This window comes from Zootoca vivipara, chromosome 3, assembly GCF_965207765.1.
Source record: "Zootoca vivipara chromosome 3, rZooViv2.hap1.1, whole genome shotgun sequence".
Classification (NCBI taxonomy): domain Eukaryota; kingdom Metazoa; phylum Chordata; class Lepidosauria; order Squamata; family Lacertidae; genus Zootoca; species Zootoca vivipara.
In genome coordinates, this window is record NC_142586.1 from 106,399,604 (window position 1) to 106,424,462 (window position 24,859).

The window sequence follows — 24,859 nt, forward strand, 5'->3', positions numbered from 1 at the left end:
TCTCCAGCAGCCACCACAAGCTACCCATGGAAGGAGGCCAGCAGTGGTGGCCACGGAGAGGCAATGGGATGCTCCCTCACAGCCGCCACCGACACATCTTCCTCCCTGAGCTCGGTGGGAGCAGCACCAGTGAAAGTCAGGACATTCTGAGAACAAATCAGAAGCTGGGGCGGCTTTTGTAATTCCGGGACTGTTCATGGAAAATCGGGACACTTGAAGAGTGTGAATGTATCCACATGCACACATCAAACCTTAAGTTTTACGAGATGCCTTTTTTCAGACAAAGGAGAGGAAAATAAGAATAAAAAATCAGACGGGAAAATGAAAAGAAATAAATACAAAACACCTTTTACAAAATAGATGAGGAATTGGGAGGTGGGAGGGGAGGTTGCCTGCATTTTGGGTTATCTCAGAGGTTTCTGCACGCAGTAAGACAGAAGAAACAAAGACCGCCCCTGCAAAGGTCAAAACTTCAAATGCCATCTGAAATAGCAGGCACTGCATCCCCCAAATCTGTCTCAACGAGGCCAGTCACGGGAGACAACCGCTACAAGTGTTTACACATCCACTCCCTAGTTTAAAATGTCAATATGCTTGTTTTAGTGCTTTTGTTAGAAGCCTCAAGGTTAGAAACCCTGTGGGAAAGATTTTGCACGGAAGGGTTGTTATTACAGAATTTGGAACGTGGAGGAAACAAAAAGAACTAGGCTGGGTATTTCAGCCGAGTTTAACTGCAGCAAGATTCTCTCCTCCCCACTCCCTGCTTCTCTTTCCCTGAGACTGCATCAGGAAGGATATTTTGTGACATAATGGTGCCCTCTAGTGCTTTTACTAAGCATGGTATCTGTAAAGTCAGGTATCATGTTTGGAAATGAAAAAGAAACATGGGGATAACTTTTTCAGCTGAACCAAATTGTGTAGAGGTGAGCAAACAACCTCCAAGCTTTGGAGAGATTTTTCTGCAGTTGGTATCCAGGTCAGTTCTCAGAAGGGGATTGGCAAAAGAAGAAAGTATTGCTAGACCAGGGTGGGGGATAAATTCGATTCCGTTTCTATTTATAGGTGAAACAAGCAGCCATATTTTAATGTTAGCACTTTTCCATATAATATATGGAACACCCTCCCATCAGATGTCAAAGAGAAAAACAGCTACCAGATTTTTAGAAGACATCTGAAGGCAGCCCTGTTTAGGGAGGCTTTTAATGTTTAATAGATTACTGTATTTTATTTTTCTGTTGGAAGCCGCCCAGAGCGGCTGGGGAAACCCAGCCAGATGGGTGGGGTATAAATAAATAATAATAATAATACTATTAATAATAATTACTATTATTATATAGCAATACCAGCCAAGTAATCAGAACAAAAATGCATATACTGGGGTAAATTGTTCCTATAAATCCACATATTAATGAAAATAAAACATTCAAAAAGACATTATGTTAGGGAAAACTGCTTACAAGAATTTGTATATTAGTCAAATCTGCAAACAAAAATGTGTTTATTAGGAAAAAGTCACATGAAAACAGTGACAAATTTTCTTTATTTTTTTAAACCACAAATTGCTTCCTCATAGCAGCACCGAGTTCACACAGCATAGAGCTTCCAGTCTGGAAACTCTTCTTGCAATGCCTTCAGTTGATGTTAACCAGGCATAGGTAAACTCGGCCCTCCAGATGTTTTGGGACTACAACTCCCATCATCCCTAGCTAACAGGACCAGTGGTCAGGGATGATGGGAACTGTAGTCTCAAAACATCTGGAGGGCCGAGTTTATGCCTATGCCTGATAAAGCCACTGTTGGTAGATGTACTCTTCATTCAAGCACATCCCCAATGGCAGCACCGCCTATACAGATCATGCAGCCACACAACTTCCTGTGATCAAATGATGACTGCAGGAAGTAGGCTGTGCAAAGAAACTTTTGAAAGAAGCATAGGGCATGTGGGCAGGATTTATTTTTTATACATACTATCCTACTGAAAGTAGGCAACTTGGCCCTTATGTACTTTGTAAACAGAACCGATTTGCACCATGTCTCAAGTCTGATTCAAAAAATGTAGCAGATCCAAAGATGTTTGCTGATGGTGGTGAATGTTAATACAGTCAGACCTTGGATCCTGAACACCTTGCGAGTCAAACATTTTGGTTCCTGAATGCCACAAACCCAGAAGTGAGAGTTCTGGTTTGTGAACGTTCTTTGGAACCCAGATGTCTGATGTGGCTTCCGCAGCTTCCTGCAGCCAATCGAAAGCCACACCTTGGTTTCTGAACATTTTGGAAGTTGAACAGACTTACGGAATGGATTCCGTTAGACTTCCAAGCTACCACTGTACTGGTAAAAGCTGAGTGAACTTTGGGGATGGAACCCCCCTTTGGTAATGGAAAGGATGCCAAAACATGTTAGCAAATCACACGATCCCCCCGCCACCAAAATAAATCTGCAGGTACCTCTTGTTTGTGGTGTGTGTGTGTGTGTGTGTGTGTGTGTGTGTGTGTGTGTGTGTGTGTATGCTGCTTTTCTATCTACAAAGTTAGAACATAAGGCAACAGATGCTTAATTTACTTTGTATCCGATCTACAACACACTAGCAAAGCATGATACAAACTGCATCACAAGCCCACCATATGAGTGGAGGTTTGCAAAAACTCTCCTTTTTATTTCCAAAGACATTTCTGCCACCTCACATAGCTACAAGAAATATCAGCAGAGAAACGGCTTGTGACCCCAGGGAGCTCAGAGTCTTTGTTAAGTATCAGCAAATGCTGGTATAGGAAGAAAGACTGCAATCTGAAATATAGCTTGATGGCAGATAATACACTTGTATTGCAGTCTTTCAGGGAAATGTGTTGGCTTTTATCGATCTTCTCGCTGATGAACCCTTGATAAGCTTCTGCAGCACCTCCAGTTCCCAGTCAAACCACTACTTATGAATAGCTTGCTCCTTGCCATCAGCATGCACTTCCCAAGGAACTTTTCCCTACCAGGAATTCTGGGTCTAGTAATCCCTGGAAGGAAACAATATGGTATCCCAGGACCTAAAGCAGGCATCCTCAAACTGTGGCCCTCCAGATGTTTTGGCCTACAACTCCCATGATCCATAGCTAACAGGACCAGTGGTCAGGGAAGATGGGAATTGCAGTCCAAAATATCTGGAGGGCCGAAGTTTGGGGATGCCTGACCTAAAGGATGCCAACTGTCACCACCTTTCCTTGGGGAAGGGGGAGGGGGAGGAATGTCATACAGAGGACTGAGGCACACTTGATCCTGCTTGTGAATATTACATCTTCATTGGCTCCCAGTGCGTTTCCGAGCACAATTCAAAGTGTTGGCCTCCACCCTGTATACCTGAAGGAGCGTCTCCACTCCCATTGTTCAGCCCGGACACTGAGGTCCAGTGCTAACCTTCTGGAGGTTCCCTCACTGCGAGAAGTGAAGTTGCAGGGAAACCAGGCAGAGGGCCTTCTCGGTAGTGGCCCCCACCCTGTGGAATGCCCCCCCTTCAGATGTCAATGAAATAAACAACTACCTGACTTTTAGAAGACACCTGAAAACAGCCCAGTATCATAAAGTTTTTAGTGTTTGAAGTTTTATCGTGTTTTTGCTATTCTCCTGGAAGTCACCCAGAGTGGCTGGGGAAACCCAGCCAGATGGGCAGTGTATTAATAATTATCAATTGAACAGGGGCACCCACATTTGTGAGCACCCTTTCTTATTAGGATGAAACCATTTCTTCTTGCCTATACAAATTGGTATGCTCCTCAGACTTCCCCCAAGATCTACCCTCTTGACTCCAGGGCCTGTACCCATGGAGATGCGGGTGTCTCCTCAACAGAGATTTTTCTAGGATGCAACTAATTTGCTCCTTGTGCAAATGAATGGGCAACACACACACACACACACACACACACACACACACACACATACACACACACCAATCAGAATATCCATCCAAATTCCAGCCTATTTGGGACTGCTCTCTGCCAGGAGGAATATGCTGTGTGTTCATTGGGGAAACTGATAAGACACATTTATTCAGTGACATTTTCACATTTGGGTCTCCACGGAGGAGAGGACAGAGACAAAAAACTGTCTTCCGTTTGGCACAGTGATGTGTGTGCTACCTGCAGCAGCTAGAGCAGATCCATATAAAGTCAAGCTGTTCCCCCCTGCCAGAAATCAATCCCACAGCCTGGCTACAAAGCAGAATTTATAACCACACCTGATCCATTTTCCTCTGAACACTTACGCCTCTGGAATAATGCTCTGCAGCTCACAGGTTTGCAGGTGTTTTGCCACTGGAGTTGGCCCAGTAAACAAATACAGCACATCTCCCTATGTTTCCTGCAAATGTGCAAGGCGCATCAAAATGCAATGTTGTCGCCTGCCCTCCTAGCAGATTATTTCTATTAATAGCAATGTCACTTACTTTTGAGATCTAGGTTTCTTGCTCCTGCTGTGCTCTGTGTTGTGATTTTTGTGTCAATCTTCACTGTGTGGAGGTTATTGGTGTCCCGCGATATCATCACATTGTGCCACTGGTTGTCATTCAGAGGTTTATTGGAACTTCCCTTGATAAGATTTGCACCATTTCCCAGATCAAACACGTAATGTAAATACCTGAAAACAGGGAGCAAATAATAAAATGAAAAAAAATAGCCAAATGATTTCATCCCCCCTGGAAGAAGTAAACAAATGAAACCGACAGCCCTTCATTCTCATGCCTCGCTTCATTTGAACTTTTTGAAAATTCAGAAGGTCTTCAGCCAGCTGACGTCTTCCTAGTTGTAACTTGAAGCAAAACTCCCTATAAGTAAATATACACCAAAAAATGACAGATTGTCTATCTCATAAAACCATGGAGGGTGGTGCCCATTGGGACTGGCAGGGCAGAAGGAACAGAGGCCAACAGTCGGTTGCCTCAGAGCCAATGACAGGCAGAGCTACCCCTTGATGGGTTGTAAGTAAAAAGGCAGGCAGGTCGGGCTGGATAACTACAGATAGATAATTGGAAGTAAAAGGAGGTTGTAGAAAAGTTTTAGTCAAGTTTATTATGTGTTAAGATTTAGATAAGTGTTGTTATTGTATTGCGTTTTAAGATATAACTAGAATAGAATTGTATTTTGAGATAAGTAGAAGAGATTGATAGGATTGATAAGTCATTAAGAGTATTATTAGGTTTAGATAATTATTAAAAAGATTGGAATTAAGATTTGGAAAGTACTAACGGAATAATATAAAGAAACGCAGTTGGGAGGGAATGGAGGAAGTCGATAAAGATTGGGGATATAAGATTGATATGATATATTTTTTTATTGTAATGTTGGCATTTTGTTATGTTGTGTATATTTTGTGTTCTTTTTCTGTTTTTTTCCCTAAAAACAGAATTCTGTTTTATAAAATTCAATAAATATATATTAAAATAAATAAATAAGTGCAGATAGATAAGTAAGGTAAACGGTAAAGGACCCCTGGATGGTTAAGTCCAGTCAAAGGTGACTACGGGGTTGGGGTGCTCATCTCACTTTCAGGCCAAGGGAGCTGGCGTTTGTCCACGGACAACTTTCCAGGTCATGTGGTCAGCATGACTAAACTGCTTCTGGCACAACGGGACACCGTGACATAAGCTAGAGCGCACAGAAACACCGTTTACCTTCCCGCCGCAGCGATACCTATTTATCTACTTGCACTGGCATGCTTTCGAACTGCTAAGTTGGCAGGAGCCGGGACAGAGCAACGGGAGCTCAGGCCATTACGGGGATTCGAACCATTGACCTTCCAATCAGCAAGCCCACAGCACCACCCGCATCCTTAGACAGATAAGTGCAGTTGGTGGAGTGCCTCATTTGCCCCAATGGACCAACCCCCAATGCTCTAAGACCATATTGATGCCACCTCTCCATTTTATACTAGTTCATGGCTTCCTCCTGATTGTAGTCAGTTGTCTGCTGGAGTTCCAGCCCTCTTGAAGAAATAGCTTATTCAGGGTTCCTTGGGGAAGGAGAGTGGTGGTAACGTCTAAATGCTTAAATCTATAGAGATTCCCTGAGAGTTCTTGAAGAGCACAGCCCTTCCTATTTCTATGGTTGTGATTTGTTTTTGTTTTTTTAAATACTGATTTTTAAATTATTGTAACAAGCCCTGGGATCTGCTGCTGAAGGACAGGTAATAAATTTTGTGATGGGGATGATGATGCATGGCAATATTGAACAAGTGCTCTTTACTTCCTCACTGCCCACTGCACAGAAATTGCACCTTTTAAGACTTCTGAGACAATATCCTTCACAACTTTTCTAGGTTGTGAAGGGCCCAATTTGCCATGGCTGACTTTAGGTCAGATGGAATACATACAACCCTTTGAGCAATGCTGTTTCATTCATGGGGACAATTATGTCCCCATCCACCAACCCTGGGCCTTGTTTTGAGCAAGAGATATTAAGATGAGAATGGGGAATATACAGGGGATCTGGCCTAAGCTAAATGTTGAGAGAGGGGAAATGTTGGGAGAGAGGTAGGAGAAGCACTACAGCCCTCTTTCAAAATATATACAATCTGTCATGAAGAAGCCTGAGTTTGTAAAGTAGGCAAGGCATTAGGTGGGTGCTGACATCCATCCATCTTGGGTTTTTGCAAGTGTCAAGCACAACTTACTTGGCTTTTGATGCAAGATGTGTATTTTCATGACCACCTTATTTCTGTGATTGTAAACCCGCCCTAAGGGTGAAGAGTGCATCAATAAAATAATAATAATAATAATAATAATAATAATAATAATAATAATAATAAGCAGCAGCTGTCTGGTTTTAAGGGAAATAAGAGCAGTCAATTTGCTTGATCTGACCAGAGGTCAGTCTAGTCTAACACCCTGCCCCCTGAATATGGAAGCTCCATTCAGCTTTCATGGTTAATACAACCTGCATTGTTGTGTTGTGAGTTTTGTACGCACCCTTTCACTAACTCAACCACGATAAAGTCATTTCCATCTCCGCTGTTGTAGAGTATTAACCCATCCAAGGACGTTGTTTTGAACTGGAAAAACAGGTGCATAGAGGTATAGGCTTGCAATGTGGCCAGGGCAACATAGCTGGCTTTTGTCTTAAAGGTGACCGGGTCTGCAATGATGTTCCTGAAGCCAAAGCGGGCATTGAGCTCACAGTAATCAATGTCCCCGTTTTTACACAAGTCAATGTATGCCATTCCGTTAAAGGTGAGGCTTTGCAGGTGGCCAATGAAGTTGGAGGGGACTGAGGACAAGTAGCGGCGCTCTGTTATGATCCCAGTCTCTATGTTATGGAATTCGAGTCTTGTGTGATCACCAGCCATTTGACCTTTAAATGAAAACGAATTTTGAGAAGTTAGTGTCAGAATCAGGAAAAGTCAGCATTGAGTCGATGCTCAGTTCCCAGGGTCTCGGGCAATGAGCATGAGCCAACCAAAATGTATACCACCAGGAGAGAGAAAATAGCTTCCCATGGTTCACGCCGAAAGGGGTTGAGCTTTGGTGAACATTCAGTCTGAGCATTCAAAAGCAAGACATTGGTTTGCATTCAATGAGAACACACCTTCAGCACAGAGGCTTCTGCCTAAGCAATGGGGATTCCTTTTTCACTCCCTTCCCTGCATGCCCCAATCTGTTTTGGTGGTTACCCCAATGCAGATTTGTGCTCCTGGGGCAAAAGACCTTGTGCTAATTGGACAACTTTGTTGGCTAAAACCCACTGGGACGAACAACGTTGGAGATACAGTGTGGGTACAGAAGCTGACGCAAAAGGTTGGAGCAATGCACAGGGGGTGACTCCAACACTATGTGGAGTAGCTTTATTACCTGTGCTGCAACATAACGGGGACCACCTTCAACACATGAGAATCCATGGATCAAATCTTTGGCCTCTCTGAAAGTGGCTTATGTAATATTGACTTTCTTGATAGTTGCTGATGTTATGTTTACAAAGCAAACCCCCTCCTCAAAATTCTTGCTTGCAGACTTTCCCACCTCCACCATCTCTCTGTCTGTTGATCAATACCGGTATCTATCTATCTATCTATCTATCTATCTATCTATCTATCTATCTATCTATCTATCTATCTATCTATCTATCTATCTATCTCTGTTATCTATATCTATATCTATATCTATATCTATCTATCTATCTATCTATCTATCTATCTATCTATCTATCTATCATCTATCTATATCTATCATCTACCTATCATCTTGCTGGTCCCCCCCCCCTTCCTCAGTTCTTCTACCTTTAACCATAGCCCTCTTTAGGATCAGAGCAGTAAGCAGTGAACCTCAGAATTAGAGGGCATGGAAGCCACTGGCCTGTTAGATCAGTGCAGTTCAACCAGAAGCAGACGGAGACTCTTCTGATCATTGTGCCAGGTAGGCAAATGAGACAATCTGGGTCACAGACTACATTGCCAAATCTGTATGGAACGGAGATATCTGGTAAATTAGCAACCATTATTCATTATTACCTGTCATGGCTTGTTGGTCATCCACCATTAACTTTAAACTTTTCCCTCTTCGAACTACACGTACTGTGTGCCATTCATTGTCATTGAGGTTATAGCCAGCAAAAAGGGTTTCTGGACCTTTGCCTGTAGGGTATGCCAAACAGTTATTATGGAATCTTTAAATGAGTCAACATGTGAACCTCACAGAGAGAAAGAGAGAGAGAGAGATAGAGAGAAACAAAGAGAAAGAGAAGAGAAAGAGAGAAACTGGCTGGAGCAAACATTTTATAAAACATATTCCAAAGACAAGCTGGAAGAGTGCCAAAGGCTCTGCAGACTTCAAACAACAGACATGTCATCTTGCAACACTTGTGGGCTATATTTTCAAAATGGCAAAGTTGGCCAACTGGGCTTTCATAAATGGGCACAGTCAATACAGAGATGGTGGATACCAGTTCAAAAGTTAATGTAAGCTGCAGTTTTTCAATAAAGGTGCTAAAAGAATGATAACTTTAATCTCAGGCTGCAGATGTGCAATAACTTCTTTCAGTGTGTTGAAAGTTGCTTCCTGACTCATGTTGCATATGCTTTGTTGTGTTTATAAATGTGCTTAAGACAACTATATATGGTGGGAGTTTCAATAAAATGCAGTCAGAATCTCGAAACTGAAAGGATCACGGAGGACTTTGGAACAACATAGCTTGGACTTTCTTTTATAAGTCAAAGTGCTAGTGAGGACCTCTCAGAAGTCTAGAGATGCTCGGGAATATGATAAGAAAACTGCACAAATGATTTCAAATGAAAAGCAGTAAAGGGGGAGGTAGGGGAAGCCCATAAATATGATTATGATTATGATTTTATGTTTTCTCCTTTTTTCGCTCTTTTTTGTTTTTTTGTTTTTGCCTTGGTGGGGGGAAGGGGATTTTTATTTTTGTGGGGAGTAGGGTTTTTATTTTTCTCTTTTATAAGACATGTATGAGAGATAGCTGGGCAGACACCCTTCTCTGTCTTCTCTCGTTACTCTAGAGCCCACTGGTGGCAGAGGTGGGTCCTGGGGGGGAGGAGGGGGGAGGGGAATAAACCCAGCTATAAAAAATGGACCACCTTCAACTATTCGCCCTGCATGGGACTCTCTCGTGGCAGGAGGGGGCTCGTGGGGGTGGGTGGGAAAGGGTGGCTGAATATGATATGTATGTCTTGTTTTATCTTATAAAATTAATAAAAATTATTATAAAAAAAGAAGTCTAGAGATGCTCACGCTGCTTCCAGTTGTTGAAGCCCCTAGCCATAATAAAACCCACAGAAAGAAAATAAGGCACAAAAAAGAGTGAGTGGTGTGTTTATATAATCAGTTGATCTGAAAGGGCACCTTCATCACAGTCTAATCTTGCATCATCAAAATGAATATATTTTTATTAATATTTATGAACATTTAAAACTCTTCAACATGACAAAATCTATTCTCAGTTAACAGTTCCTTGCTGCCTTGAGATGTGGAACGGCACCTGGAAGCCACGGACACAGCAAATGTGATGACATGAACTGCAAGCTGGGCTGTCCTCTCTGTCCTCTCTGTCTTGCTTACTATCGAGCAACAGTGGTGCATGTTAAGGAGTGGCCTTTGCTATCACTGAGTGGCAAGTGACATGGAGGGGGCTAGGGTTGCTATTTTCTCCCCAGCCTCTTAACACTCATCAATGCAAGAACAGGCCTGAAGTCAAAGAGCCTAGATCAGGAAGAAGCATTTATGGCACATTGGCTGAAGACCTGGCTCACTGTGCTATCCAAACCATGTACTGTATCTGCAAATTGAACACACTGAGTCACTATAATTGCAGAGAACAATTGACTGTTTTAACAGCTGAAACAATTTGACTCCAGTGCCATACCCTGGTGAGAATTCATGTCTGCCTGCCCTTAACTTCACTAGTGTTTGGAAAGAAATCCAATGGACAACTTCAAGAGTTACAGAAACACTTTCAAAAATTGATCCTGGTGTATGTGCAATTTGTTGGGAAGCCCAAATGTTGAGTACACCATCCTTCTTATCCATCGACCAAGTTGCATAGATCCTTCTCATTCAAAATTGCTGTCCAGCAAGACAGAACGATGTGAAAAAGGCAGGCTTCTGTTCACACAGCTGGAGAGGATGCAAAACAACAACAACAACAACAACAACAACCATCTAGCGGCACATCTGCATATGCCAGACACACGGAAATGCCCAGAGGTGTGTGTGTGTGTGTGTGTGTGTGTGTGTGTGTGTGTTAATGCAGATAAGCACTTAGTTGCCTGTGACCTCAGTTGTACTGGGGCCATCATTTCTAAACAGACACAATGCTGAAAGATGCTAGGAATGATTGAGTTGAGAATTAATATGAATCTTGCTAGCTTTCAGTGCCCCTATGGAATTGCAGTAACTATACAGGGGGGGGGGCTGGGAGTGGAGGGGGGGAGGACAAACTCAGCCCTAAAATGGACCACCCTTGACTCCCATCGCCTACGGGTCCTACTGGTGGCAGAAGTGGACTGGTGGGGGGAGGGAGGATGGAGGGATGGAATATATGTATTATGTTTTGTTTTGTCTTTGTTTATATTAAAATCAATAAAAAATATTATAAAAAAGGAATTGCAGTAACTATGTTGGCTCTGCATTTATAAGGGTGCTGTTGAATTCATGAAAATGTAAATCTTCTATCACTATCTTTTGTTTTAGCATATTTCAGAAATAAGCTTCTTTATTCTAATTCAGCTTACCTTTTCTTTGCGCTTAAAGAGAGATACTGGCTGTGTGCCAGAGACCACTAAGAAGTCCTAGGCTCCTCCAGGCGGATAAATAGGAGCTGACTTAAGACTCTACTTTCAACTTTAGTTGAATTTTTCATATCTTCTGACCTTTAATGAATCAATCCTCTTTTTTAAGGGGAAAAAACCCCATGAACACAGAGATTATGTATATTGACCATGCAATGCATTAAAAACAAACCCTTTATGCCTTCTTCAAGATGTATGGAATTTCCTTTTCACACTATTTGCACGTATTATGTATGTGAATGTGCATGCTTGCTCACAAGTGTTTGTGCACATTCATCCTACATCAGGGTTGGCCCAAGGCATTTTGCTTCCTGAGATGCAACAGAAAAGAGCGTCTCTGATCTCTGAAGTCAAGGTGCATAGTGCCCAAGGTATCTTGGTACCATCTCAAGAAGCAGAATGTACTGAGACAGAAATTAACATAACTAGCACTTCACTGCCCTTTCATAATACTCAGATGCTCTTCACTCTGCCCAATGGTAGAGCTGGTTCTTGCATATATTAACTTCAATTATTCTATTTTATTTTTAACCTTAGTGAAAATTTGTCTAGTAACACACACTCTTTAGCCACTGCAAAAAAGCACAAAAAACCACCAAGCAGTGAAACCTGTTAAAATTGTGAACTTAACCTTCTTGGATTCATTAAAAGGATGCCTCTGCAGCAATGATTTGCTCATTTAATTTTACAGTAGTTGCCTGGTAATGTACACTTTTGTGACTAATGAGCAAGATAAAATTAGTATACAAGAAGGGGGGAACTATGTTCTCCCTGACAAACAGGGAGTTTTGCACCTGTTCATTTCATTTATTTGGATTTCTGGTGTATTCATTGGCACAGAATTGCCAGGCCTTGTAGGAATTTTGTATAATTTCTAAATGTCATCTGTGTTGATCTTTCTGATTTTTTTAAAAAAACAAAACAAATGGAACTCCTTTCAAATGACTTTGCCCCCCAGACTTGTTTCTCCACTAGGGCCCTTGTTTTAAAGCTGGTTTTAAAACTTAATGAAACCCTTTCCATTATGAACACAATAAATCGGGCATTAAGAATGCAATAAATTGGGCAGCGGTGCCCACATGGGCAAATGTCCCTGCTCTATTCCTGCGAGCAGAATCAGGATTGCAGCAGGGTCCATTTGGAGTGGGCTGCCTGCCCTAATCGTGCTTCTGAGTTCCCACCCTCCCAAGGCAGAAAGGTTTACGTCCTACACCGTTACAAGCAGCACCAGAAGATCCAGCAGTGTGACAGCTCCTTCTGAGCACCACTGGACCCTTCCGATATTATAAAAAGAATGAATATTTGACACAGAAGGACATATTGCATCCAAAGTGACCACTATATACTACCATAGCTGCCAAGTTATCCCTTATTTTAAGGGATTTTCTCTTATGCTGAATAGGCTTCCTCGCGAGAAAAGGGAAAACTTGGCAGCTATGTATACTACAGTGTTGGTTCTGAAGCACTGTGTTGCAAACAGTAATTCCAGGACTAGCAAACAGTAATTCCAGGACTGTTTTGCTGCCCAAGGAAAAGGAGCCAGATCAGAACCATCAGTTGTACAAGTCTGGCAACGAGACAGTGTTCTCCCTGCTGCTCTTGGGGATAACTGGTTAACTTAAGCATCATAGGGCAATTATTCCCATTCAGTACACACTATACTAAGGTAGCCAATGTGGTGCAATCCAGATGTTGACAAACTACATCCCCCACTAGCCATTAGAGCAGGGGCTCATGCGAGTCATAATCCAACATTGTCACCACATTGGTTACCCCTACACTATACCTTTGATCTCCCCCTTAAGAATTCTGGGCACTGTAGTTTGATAAGGGTTGCTGGGAATGGTAACTCAGTGATGGGCAAACTACAGTGCCCGGAATTCTTTGTGGGAAAGAATGTGTTCCAATGTGCTTTAAAGGTCTAGTGCAGCCATCCCCAACCTGTGGCCCTCCAGATGTTTTGGCCTACAACTCCCATGATCCCTAGCTAACAGGACCAGTGGTCGGGGAGAGATGGGAATTGTACTCCAAAACATCTGGAGGGCTGAAGTCTGGGGATGCCTGGTTTAGTGTGTACACAGCCTAAGTCAGTGATTTCCTGGGTCACATCTTCTTGACTTCATCCAAACCTTAACTATGCCATTGACACCTTGATGTGGGCCACTTCCAGGTTCTTTTTCACATTCAAATATATTCCAAAATCACACACACACACACACACATACACACACACACACACACACACACACACACTTGAAGTTGCAAAAGCTGGCATGATACAAGCTATTCTCATAACCAGTGAAGGCTTTAAAACCCTTCACAGTCACAGTGATTTCCTGGGTCACATCTTCTTGACTTCATCCAAACCTTAACTATGCCACTGACAACTCAATGTTGGCCACTTATAAATTTGGTGCCAATTGGTGCTCTGTGGAAGAGCACAATTTTTTGAAGCTGGAACTACTTGGAAGTATACTAATCCTTAGTTTAGTTGCAAGATATGGAAAAACACCTGAAAGATTTGATAATGCTGAGGTAGAACGTTCTCTAGACCGACTCTTTATAAATCACTTCCTTACGTGATATATCTACTGTAAGTTACAGTGTAGAGTTTGAATCCGGTGAAGAATGCAGTTTGTGTAATAGAAGCAAAGGTTCTAGATTCAGGAGGAAAGACATAAGCAACCCCTTTTTTATTGTGAAGGGATGAAGAAGAACTGTTCTCATGCACATTTTCTGGATGTGTAGGTCGATTCATAGGTCAGGGATTCTGGAAGAGCTAAAAAATGCAGAAGGTGGGGCAGAAATGAGAGCAAGACTGGACCAGCCTTGATGAAAAGGTGGTGAAGATGGCTTAAACTGAGAAGACGGGGTCATTTTCTATGCACTGTCTCTTGTATCAGTGTATCACTAATATATTTCAAGGAACTATGTAGCTTCCCACATTACAAATCTATACAAACAAATCCATGTGTGCATGCAAAGACTTGAATACATTTTTTAAAAATGTGAGAATGTCCCTTTCCAATCTCCATTTTTTGGGGGGGTTGGGGGGGTATCTCATAAAAAAGAATCTGGCTTCAGACATGTTTACAAAATAATACATTTGGCCATCCTCACATTGCAAAATATGCACTGCAAAATATTTATGCACAAGATGGCTCTGCATATATAAGCTCAGAATCATGGTTACCAACCATAATGTTTTGACTGTGTCAATTTATGTCATACCACCATCATTCCAACTTGGGCTGAAAAAAGCATATGAATATTAATAACACTGTTCATCCAGATTGATCAACACACTTAAAAGTTAAGAAGATAGGAACATGGAGGGGGGGAACTAGCAAAGCATTCTAAAAATTTCCTTTTAGTAACATTTCATCACTGTATATTAAGAACAAAGCAGATTGGGAAAAATATGTAAATTCAGAAAAGAAGAAATTTGGACTGTGAGTTTATGATGAGATAAATAAGCTCCCTTTAATTTGCAGGTGCCTTCATTCCAAGCGGCAGCTAATAGCATAGAAAACAAGCAACTGATCCTTTTTCAGCTTCTGATTTGGGGTGATTTTAAAACCTTTGTTTTGTGAGAGGGTGGGTTTCATTTTTGTTTTTGTAAAAAACAAAAAACAAAGATAGGATTACAGCAATTTGCCTATCCAGAGTTATCAAGAGAAGACATTTAGAGCTTTGCAATCACACGTTACTGCCTATAATTAAAAACAAACAAACAAACAAACTCTCGTTTCACTCTTAATGCAGCTTCTTGCACAGGCACACAGAATTTAGAAAAAAGGATGCTGATTTTCCCAGGAGTCTGAATCTGCAACAGCCATATGGCTATTCCTAGCCTGAGATGTTTTGTGTGTTTTTAACTCTTTACAATGTCAAACAATCTTTTACACCTCTGATCTTTTGCTGAGAAATGCAATTGCCCGGTGGGAGCAGGTTTGGGGTAGTCAACACATAAACGTTCGTGTCTGAACCCATTGGGACTGAAAGAGAAGTGACACATCCTGTTCTCGCCATCGACCTGTGGAGCTAATGGCAGCTAGAGCTGGACATCAAAGAAAGAGGAGAGGACCCTGTAGCCCAGGCACCCACACCAGATGCCCATCTAGACAGCTGGCAGAAGATGTGTTGGTGGCAAATAGGTCTGCATGGGCATGCCATGGCCTATACAGCCTGATGCCAGCCACCACAGCACCCTCTCGCATCTTCCAAATTAATCTTATTCCCGTAGCCACAATGGTGCTATGATTTAAGTGAGTTCAAACTGTCAAATTGAATTTGCACAGCAGTATTTCTTTTGTTTTTAAAAAGAAAGAATCAGGATTGGCAAACTGTTTTTCTCTTTGCTTTTCTATTACATCAGGAAAGCAGGGGCAGCTGTAAAAAAATGGAACGAGCATTCACACTTTATAATGTGGGTGCCCTTTGCGGGATCGCGCATAGTGCTACAGTTCTCAGGGAACTTTCTAGTAGAGAGAGGGCTGGCTTGCCTCCCAGCGTTACCCCATTTATAAAAAGGGGGTGGAGCAGACAATAGCCAGGCAGTCGGCTCTGGAGATTCACCCTCCCTTTGTTTAATATTTTCTTGTTTGCAGGTTAACTTTTTCTTCCTGCTTAGCAGGCACTGCTACGGTCTTTGACTGGTTGCTGTTGAAGGACCGGGAAGAAATTTTCCTGCACTGGCAGGTTTTGTCTTCCCCGTAGCAATTCGTCACAACTTTGGTGGCTATGGCCTTCGGTGGAATCCTTTAGTCTTTTCTTCCCTATAATGGGAGAGGGGGGCTTGAAGTGGTGACTCACCCCCCTGCGGTGGCGATTCCAGGGTCCCTTCTTAAGGGGTTATATATAATGGGTGTCACTGGCCGTACACTGAAAGGTTGTCAGTGAACTACCCTGCGTGCGGGGATATGGGTTGGCTCCCTGCTACACTTACATCTCGCAGAGCACCCCCATATCCTATTTACCCTGATGAGCCCCAGTTCCCCCAGCTGGGGGGCTGGGAGGGATACACACCCAAGGCCTAAGCCAAGGTCTTCCTACATTTGGAAGTAAGTTTAATGAAGTTGTGGCCTAATTTTAATTCCATAATGTTGTCAGAGTCTTTATTCCTTTCTTATGATCCCTGGGGCCTGGGGCTGTCACGCCTGGTCACGCAATGGCTTTGCAATATTTGCAATAAGAGCAATATTATTGTTGCTATTGATTCAGTTTTATCTATTGGTTCTACACTTTCAACTCACAACTGTCTCGCCTTAGCAGTTTCATTCCAAAGCCTGATCAGTTTTTTTAAAAAATAATCATAATCATAATCATTGACCACTTGGAAATTGCTGAGAGATACTTAATACTTAATGTTTGTATAGCACTCTAAGTTTTCCAAGAGCTTCATATGGATTAAAGGTAAAGGTAAAGGGACCCCTGGCCATTAGGTCCAGCAATTTGGAGGGAGCAGGGGACAAGCCCTGGCTGTCTATATGCTACCAAGTCTGCTTCAAAGTCCTTATATTTATGTCCAATCAAACTTGGAGCCAAGGTACACCTTTTGCTTTATAGACCTGCCCATTTTTTAAAAAGGATGTACCAGGTAGGTTCTTTTGATTGTATCATTTTTAGCTGCGCCCCACCATATTACAATGTAGGGCAGAGCCTTTTTGGTGAAGGCACCCCATCATCAGGATTTGTGGGCAAATTACACAACAACAGCTGTTTACTGAACATTCATTCTAATTTGATCGGGGTGTGCATATATGACATTGCATGAAACAATTGCCATCCCACCCTTTCCACTGCAGTCTCCAATCACTTCCCTTCCTGCAAAAAGTCTGAGGATTAAAAAGATAAATAAAAATGGAAAGGAAACACATTGGTTCCGCAAGAGCGCCAAAGCGACTTTAATTGTGCAACCTGAATTTTCTAGCATGTGAATTTGTTTTATTTATTTCATAAAGTGTATGCATCATCCCCACAAAACAGTGACAGTCTGGAAGCACCCTTAGTTATTTGAGCGGAATCTGATCCCAGGTTTGATGTTTTGGATCACTGGTCAATTACTTTCCTGCCTTGTTTTTAGTAACAGCATTGTGAAAAAGGTGTTTGCCAGACATTGTTGGACTCCAACCCCCATCACCCTTGATGGGTCAAGTTGCCTGGGGCTGATAGGAGTTGTAGTTGTCAATAATCTTTCTACATTATTTTCCATGCTTTTCTTTTAAGTTATTGCTCAGACATAATCTTCCTCTTCTCTAGTTTTGTGATCGCCAAGGAGCAAATACCAGCAAATATATGTAGAAGGCGAGTTATAAAAACTTACCTGATTTGTGCTCTCAACCAGTTTTGAAATGAATGTAGAAATTGAAATAATGTTATTGCTCACATTTTACACAGAAATGACTTCAAATTTCTTACATTTGTATCATGCCTTTCTCACTTGAAATACTGCCGACAGGAAGATTAGTACATTTTAAATCAGGAAATACTCTTATTTAGTAGTAAAGTTATGAAGGTAGTCAGGTAAGTACTGGGGTTCAAACATATTTTTGTATGTGTCAGTGACTCCAAGCTGAAGTCTTCCTCCTGCGTTTTATTCCATCAATAGCTGAAAATGACGGTGGAAATTCCAAAGACATAATACTTTGCAATGTGGGTCACTGTCTAGCCACCCTGATAAATCAACCAATGTCTCAAATGTAGATTATCTGTTAAAAAAACACCAAGGCTTGTTTTCTGAATTATTATCACACTTATTCATACCCATTTCAGGTTACAAATAATTTCTCTGTGTTGCACAGAGCTAGATTTGCTGTTATACGAATCACATGGAAATATCAACCTCCTACTGTGGGTGTAACAGACAACAGGGGAGAAAATCTAGTTCACTCCACACGTTAATGTAAACCTACATAATTCACATTTATCAAATCAAAATGAAGCAAGCCTTCAAAATTCACGTATTAGTGGAAAGGGTGCATAAGATTGGTGAAAACTGCTTCACTATTGTTCAATTTTTCTTTTTCTTTTTCAAAAATAATTTTTATTGATTTTATACCACTTACAAAAATCACAAACAAAAATATATAAAGTAGAAAAAAATAAAGAAAAAGAAAAGAAAAAAAACTCCAATATCAAATCTTATTTCTTAACATTGCAGACTTCCTCGCATCTCCCTCTTGAGTTCATTTTTTAATGACTAAATTTTGCAGTTTCCAAATATCACCCATATTTTCTCAAAATCTCTTAATTTTACATCATATCTTATAATTTAAACCTTAATTCTTAAACATTTATCATTACAAGAATCTTTCTCATTTAAATTCAATCTACTATATTACTGAATTATACTCCTTTTACTTCTGTACCCTAATTTTAATAACATTCTGATATCCCAATTCTCTTAACTTTTATTCTACTCCAAAACCACTATTCCCTACCCAAAAATATCCATACATCAATTTCTATATCTTCTTTTTATAATACCACCTTTAAGACTAATTCAACCCCCCTTCCCTTGGAATCAGTATCTCCAGAGATTTCAGCTAGCTCCTTAAAACTTTCCAGATTCAGACCGTCTTTATCCATTCAATAAAATGCTAAACCAATATTCCACCTTCACCCCACTCCTACTCTGTCCCAATCCAACCCTTGCTCAACCCTCTTCTTCAACTGCTGCATTCCCAACTCTTTATCTTCACTCTTATTCTCTTTCTGTCCCCAGCCTGCATCCTGCCCCCCCCCTGGTGAGGCAACCTTCTAGATTATTTCTTTTTTAAGATACTTTTGAATCAAAACCAGATCCTGTTCCCCCCCTCCCACCGGTGGAACAGTAATTTCCCTCTCTTATTCCTCTTCTTCCTTTTCTTCTTCTTCTTTATATTTTCCAAAGTTCAAATCTACTAATTCAAAGTTCAAGTCTGTTCGTTCAACAATCTTCTCCTTTAAAATTACTGTACTGTTTTTCCATTAGGGTTGAGCATCTCCTCTTTCATTTCCAGAATTTTTTCCAAGACTAAGTCCCAAAGTATATTTTCATCCTCAGAATCCAGAACCTTCTCCTCCAACCTGTTATTGTTCTCCATTTCTATGAATATGACAGAGCAGGAAATGGTACTGTTGTTTTTTATTTTTATTTTTTCCCCCAAGCCTTAAAAGGATAAAGTCACGTCCAAACTGGTTCCAACTTCTATTTCTTTAATCTTCCTCCTATTATTTCAATCTTAAGTTCAATACTGAGCAGCCTTCAATTTTTTTTAACTTTTGTTGCATCCTCTTTCCCCTGTTGATAGCTCTCAGCCTCCAGTAAGCAAGCACATTCCTTTCTATTGTGACGTCATAATGGCGGCTAGCCGATCCTTCCTTTGAGCCGACTCCAATTTCCAGAGGGGTTTCCCCTTGTCGGAACACAGTCCTTTGCAGAGATTAAAACACAGTTCAACTCTCCCCTTTACTCTGCCTTGGGGAAAGATTTTTAAATCAATTTTTGGGCGATACAAAGCTTGCTTTCACTTCCCGGCTTCAGACAATTTTACTGCATCATCCAGCACTCAAGTGGGGAGACCGACTTCCCTTTTAGGTCTCATCCCATGCCAATTTCTAAGTCCAATTCATAAATTTATTGTTCAATTATTCTTGTTGCACTTTTATCCCACCCTTTCTCCGAACATGCTTTGTTTTATAAATATAAAATACATTGTATTACAGGGAAATTGCTTTCAAAAATGTTTGCATTATAATAAATGTGAAGTAAAATGCTGAGAACATTTTTATGAGGATTTCCCCCTTCCTTGGCTGCTTCGTAAATTTGTGACAAGCTGAATTTAAGATTGGAAAAGTGCGAAGCTGAGAGAAAGCAAAACTAACAGAACCACCATTCCTAGGTGCATCTAAATCAGTACATTAAGCAGGAAATAGTCTTCTGAAGACTTTCAATAAGGCCTTCAAAAATGCTGAAAAATTAAATGGACAGCATCCTGTGCCCAGCTTGCAATGGGAGCCGTGCCTGGATGGCAATTCTAACTATCTTGTCAAACGTGATTTGTTACACTCATTGTGAAGTACCAGATATTAAGGAAACAGTTTACAAGGTCTCAGTAATAAGCTGCTGAATGCCTAATGGAGATAAGAAGAGATATTTCATGCATTTTAATAGGCACAAATGTAAAACACACTAGACACCGAAAAGCCATTTTAATAGAAGAATTTTTTTGTTGGTGGTGACACACAGTTCCAACAAGCTTTTTAATGCTCTTACCTCTTCAGCAAACATATTTCCAATTGAGCTACTGATCTTATTTTCATAATGATAATGCAGAGTAACAGCTTAAAGAGCACAAGAACTAAGTGCCTGCTGGGATCTTTTTATCTAGGAAAAATTCATGAAGTGGGGAATGGATTCACATATCACAATACTGAACTTTTTTCCACTGTGCATGACTAATGCATATTTATTTCTATATGGAAATATATTCCATGCAAAAAACGAAAGAACTAATTAAAAGTAAACCCCTAAAAAGCCTATACTCTGAGAGCAAAGTAGAAGCTAAGAAAGAGATTAAATGGATGGAATAGTAGGCACAACCATGCATAGAAGTTCTAAAGGAGATATTAATGGCTCATTCAGGGAATCTACTTGGTTTAAACCTTGTTTGCAAAATTTAACCGGCATATAGTATACAGGATACCTCATGTCTGTGGCAAGCCATGACTCTCTCTTTCTCCCAAGAGAGCATGTGGATTCTCCAGAACACACAGTGTTTCTGATTCAGCAAACAAATACACAAGGAACACCCAAACTCTATGTAATTGAAATGATGACCAGACAAACTACTATGGATCGTACACAGTAGGGGTGGACAACCTCCAACCCATGGCGAAACCAGCAAGACTCCCAATTTGGCCCACAAGGCTCCCCCCCTCCAAACTATGTCTGATGTGGCTGGGCTGGCTTTGGGCCGGAGTTCCCCATGGGAAAGTAGGTTGCACAGCCAATCCCTGCAGAAAGCAGCCTTGAAGGCATCTAATGGCAGTAAAGTCCATCGGCAGAAAAAGAAGGGGGCATTGACAGAAGCATAGCAGCCTTGGTTTTTACTTACAGTTCCTCCCAGGGAACATTTGTTAATTTGTCACCAGGGCCGGCACATCCATTTAGGCAAACTAGGCAGCTGCCTAGGGCGCCAAAATGGAGGGGGCGCTGGCCAGCCTGCCCGCTGCCCGCCGCCTGCGCCCCCGGTGCCGCCTCCACTGCGCCTGTCACCTGTTGAGCGGCTTCAGGCAGCTATCCTGAGGCACGCGCTTGCCTCCAGAGAGCGGCCTGAAGCCACTAAACAGCTGACAGGTGCAGTGGAGGCGGCCCCAGGCTCGCGCGAGCCTGGGCCACCTTGCCGCGCCTCTCTCCTGTTTTTAATTTAATTTTTGTTTTTTTGTTTTTTTTTCTACTTTTTATTTTTTCTACTTTTTATTATTATTGTTTCTATTTTTTTCTATTTGCTATTTTTAATTTTTTAATTTTTATTTATTATTCATTTATTTATTATTAATGGGAGGGCGGTGGCCAGAAAGTGATCTCGCCTAGGGTGCAAAAAACCCTAGCACTGGCCCTGTTTGTAACTGCTGGTAGAAAAAGAAGCTTGAGAAAATGGAAGAGAACGGATGCCAGGAAGGGTGGGACTGATAAACAGAGGCATTAAAAGTGAATAATAAAGACGGAAGAGAGCAGGGAAAGTAGGCAGTGAGCTATCAGCCAAGAATTCTCAGTGATTATAGACTCTGAAATTACATCCGCAAGCTCCTTTAGTACCCCTGGGTGCAGCTCATCAGGCCCTGGAGATCTGAATTCATTTATAGTAGGTAGGTGTTCCCTATCCACCTCTTTTCCTATCTTGGGCCCTGCATCGTTTAACCTGTTATTACTAGGTTGGGCAATGCTTTCCTTTTGGGAGAAGACAGAGGTGAAGTAGGTACTGATCAGTTCTGCCCTCTCTCTGTTTCTCCATCAGCATTTCTTCTCCACACAGAGGACCTATTGATTGCTTGTTCTTCCTCTTGCTTCAAACACAGAACACAGAACAAACATTATTATCTATCTTGCAATCCTGAGCACACTGAACTTTAACCTTCCTGACCTTCTCCCTGAAACTGTTGCCTACTTAGGTATACTATTCCTTCCTACTTTGCCTTTTATTCCATACATGCCCTTCTTGGCTCTCAGCTCATCTCTAAACCACGGTGGTTTATTTAGATGCCTCCCACTTTTCTTCCTCGTAATTGTTTGCATTTGTACCTGCAGTATTTCATCTCTCTAGGAAACTCTCATTCATCTTGAACTCCTCTTTGAGTATTTCTGACCATGGGATCTCATCCAGCAGTTCCTTAAGCTTTTTGACACCAGCATTTTTAAAGTCCAAAGTACATGTCTGACTGCACCCAGCTTTCCCTTGCCTCTGTATCACGTAACCCAAGAGGACAAGATCACATCCTCCAAGTTTTGCAGTACTTCCACCTCATTTATCAGTACTCCCTTGTTAGTGAGGCCCAAGTCCAAGATAGATTATCCCCTTGTTGCTTCTGCCAGCTTCTGGGAAATGAAACTGTCAATGAGGCTATTGAAGAATTTGTTGGACTTTACATTCTTGGCAGAGTTTCACTTGCAGCAGGTATCAGAGTAACTGAAGTCTCCCATGACTACAATATCTCTCCTTTTTAAATGTTTGGTAATCAGACCACACAAGTCTTTGGTCAGGCTTGGAGGTCTGTAGCAGGAACCTGCAGTAAGGTCACTTACTGATGATTTGAAAAATGCACGAGGCGTAAAAATAATAATACCCATTTTGTCCTTTGTCATTTCACCTTTGCCCTAATGTATTCTCGTTCTTACTAATACAATCTTTCTTTTTTTCTTCCAATTAGCATCTGCTTAGGTTTCAGGTCCCATAAATGCTCATTATGCAGTCATATTTTCTGTTGAAGTTTCTCATGGAATTAATGGCCTTTAAAAAAGAGACTTAATCCAATAATTCTCTGACCCAATGTTCCACATGTCCCCTGATGTATCCCCAGAGGAAGAAGAAGAACCCTATTCATTCTATTATTGGACATCTCCCTGTTATTGTAAACAAGTGCCTACAGAAAATGCATTCTGAAACTTTTTGTAATTGTGTAGAAAACAAGTGGCATCTTTTTCTCAACCTTGGAGAAAACTGCATGTGCTCATCTACACCAACGAAGGTACAGGAACCTTCACTGCACCTGATGGGGTTTTGTTTCTTTGAAAAAGAGTACTGACAGACCAGAGAAAGCTCTTTGAATGTTCAACTTAATGCTCCAAGAGCACAAATGCAAGCTGTACTCTAGCTTATACCAGCCTGCCTCCCCCAGACTAAACAAAAACAAAGCCACATCACCTTGGGGCAGTTCCAACAGAGCTTCAAAGATCTCACTGGGCCACCTAATCAGTGTCTTATTTCCTGTCTGGAAATCATGAGTCTATCCTATCATTCCCTGGCTAGGGAGAAAAAAAAAGTTGGTGTGCCATTTGACACTAGAGCAGAGCTTCCCAAACTTTTCATGTTGGTGACACAGTTTTTTAGACATGCATCATTTTGCAACACAGTAATTCAGTTTTACTAGCAAACTGGAGGTTGAACTAACCTCTTTCCAGCGTCCGCGTGACACACCTAAACATTGCAGCCGGCACACCAACATGCCGCGAAACACAGTTTGGAAAGCTCTGCACTAGAGAATAAGAATAATAATAATATTATTTAAATGCCACCCATCTGACTGGGTTGCCCCAGCCACTCTGGGCGGCTTCCAGCAAAATAATAATAATAAAAAACAAACAGATGGGCTGCATGTCAGGATTCTGCCATCTTTTTGGGGTGCACCAATAACTACTTTTCCGCCCATTTCGACAAGGTTGAAGTATTTTTGAGCCTTGGATGTTGGGAGTGGGATAGCAACCCACAAAGAGCTGTGAGATGCAAGAGGAGGAGGAGGAGGAGGAGGAGGAGGAGGAGGAGGAGGAGGAGAAGAAGAAGAAGAAGAAGAAGAAGAAGAAGAAGAAGAAGAAGAAGAGCCTGCATCAGGTTGACTATGGTATGGTTTGATGATCAAGCTAACAACAATTTGAACAGGTGTGCTTGGGTTTCCACCTCATTCCTATTCCATTTTGTAAGAAAGCAGCACTTCCTGCTAAATATTAAGTGTTTTCCACCTTTGGGTGTCTAGATAATAATTGTTGCTTTCCCAGCCCTTGAACCATTCATTCTTGCTTCTGTGCCATCTTGAAACTGCATTCCATATACACCAGCAGAATAAAACTATGCATGGGAGCATAGGAACATGAACAGTTGCCTCATACTGAATCAGACTGTTCTTTGCATTGACTAGCTGTGACTCCCAAGGAGCTTCAGATAGAATCTGGAGATTTGGAGATTGAACCTAGGACCTTTGGCAGGCAAAGCAGATGCTCTGCTACAGATGTTTTTTTAATATATATATACCCGAGTAGAGATTTTATGACTGTGTTTCTGGCAAAAAGAGAGAGAATGAAATCTACTGATCTTTTAATTTGGTTGGCGTC

The 24,859-nt window shown here is 41.5% G+C and overlaps 1 protein-coding gene across 30 annotated transcripts in view; it reads right to left on the minus strand.

The window, feature by feature from the left end:
- The window catches only part of NRXN1 (neurexin 1), a 961,778-nt gene that overhangs the window by 465,960 nt on the left and 470,959 nt on the right, over positions 1-24,859 (minus strand). For all 30 annotated transcript variants that reach the window (XM_088666850.1, XM_088666849.1, XM_088666847.1 and 27 more), the window contains 3 exons: positions 8,479-8,601; positions 6,944-7,325; positions 4,427-4,617 (listed from right to left, as the gene is read on the minus strand). In XM_088666850.1, the coding sequence (XP_088522976.1) occupies positions 4,427-4,617; positions 6,944-7,325; positions 8,479-8,601 (696 nt within the window). The remainder of the gene's footprint in view (positions 1-4,426; positions 4,618-6,943; positions 7,326-8,478; positions 8,602-24,859) is intronic.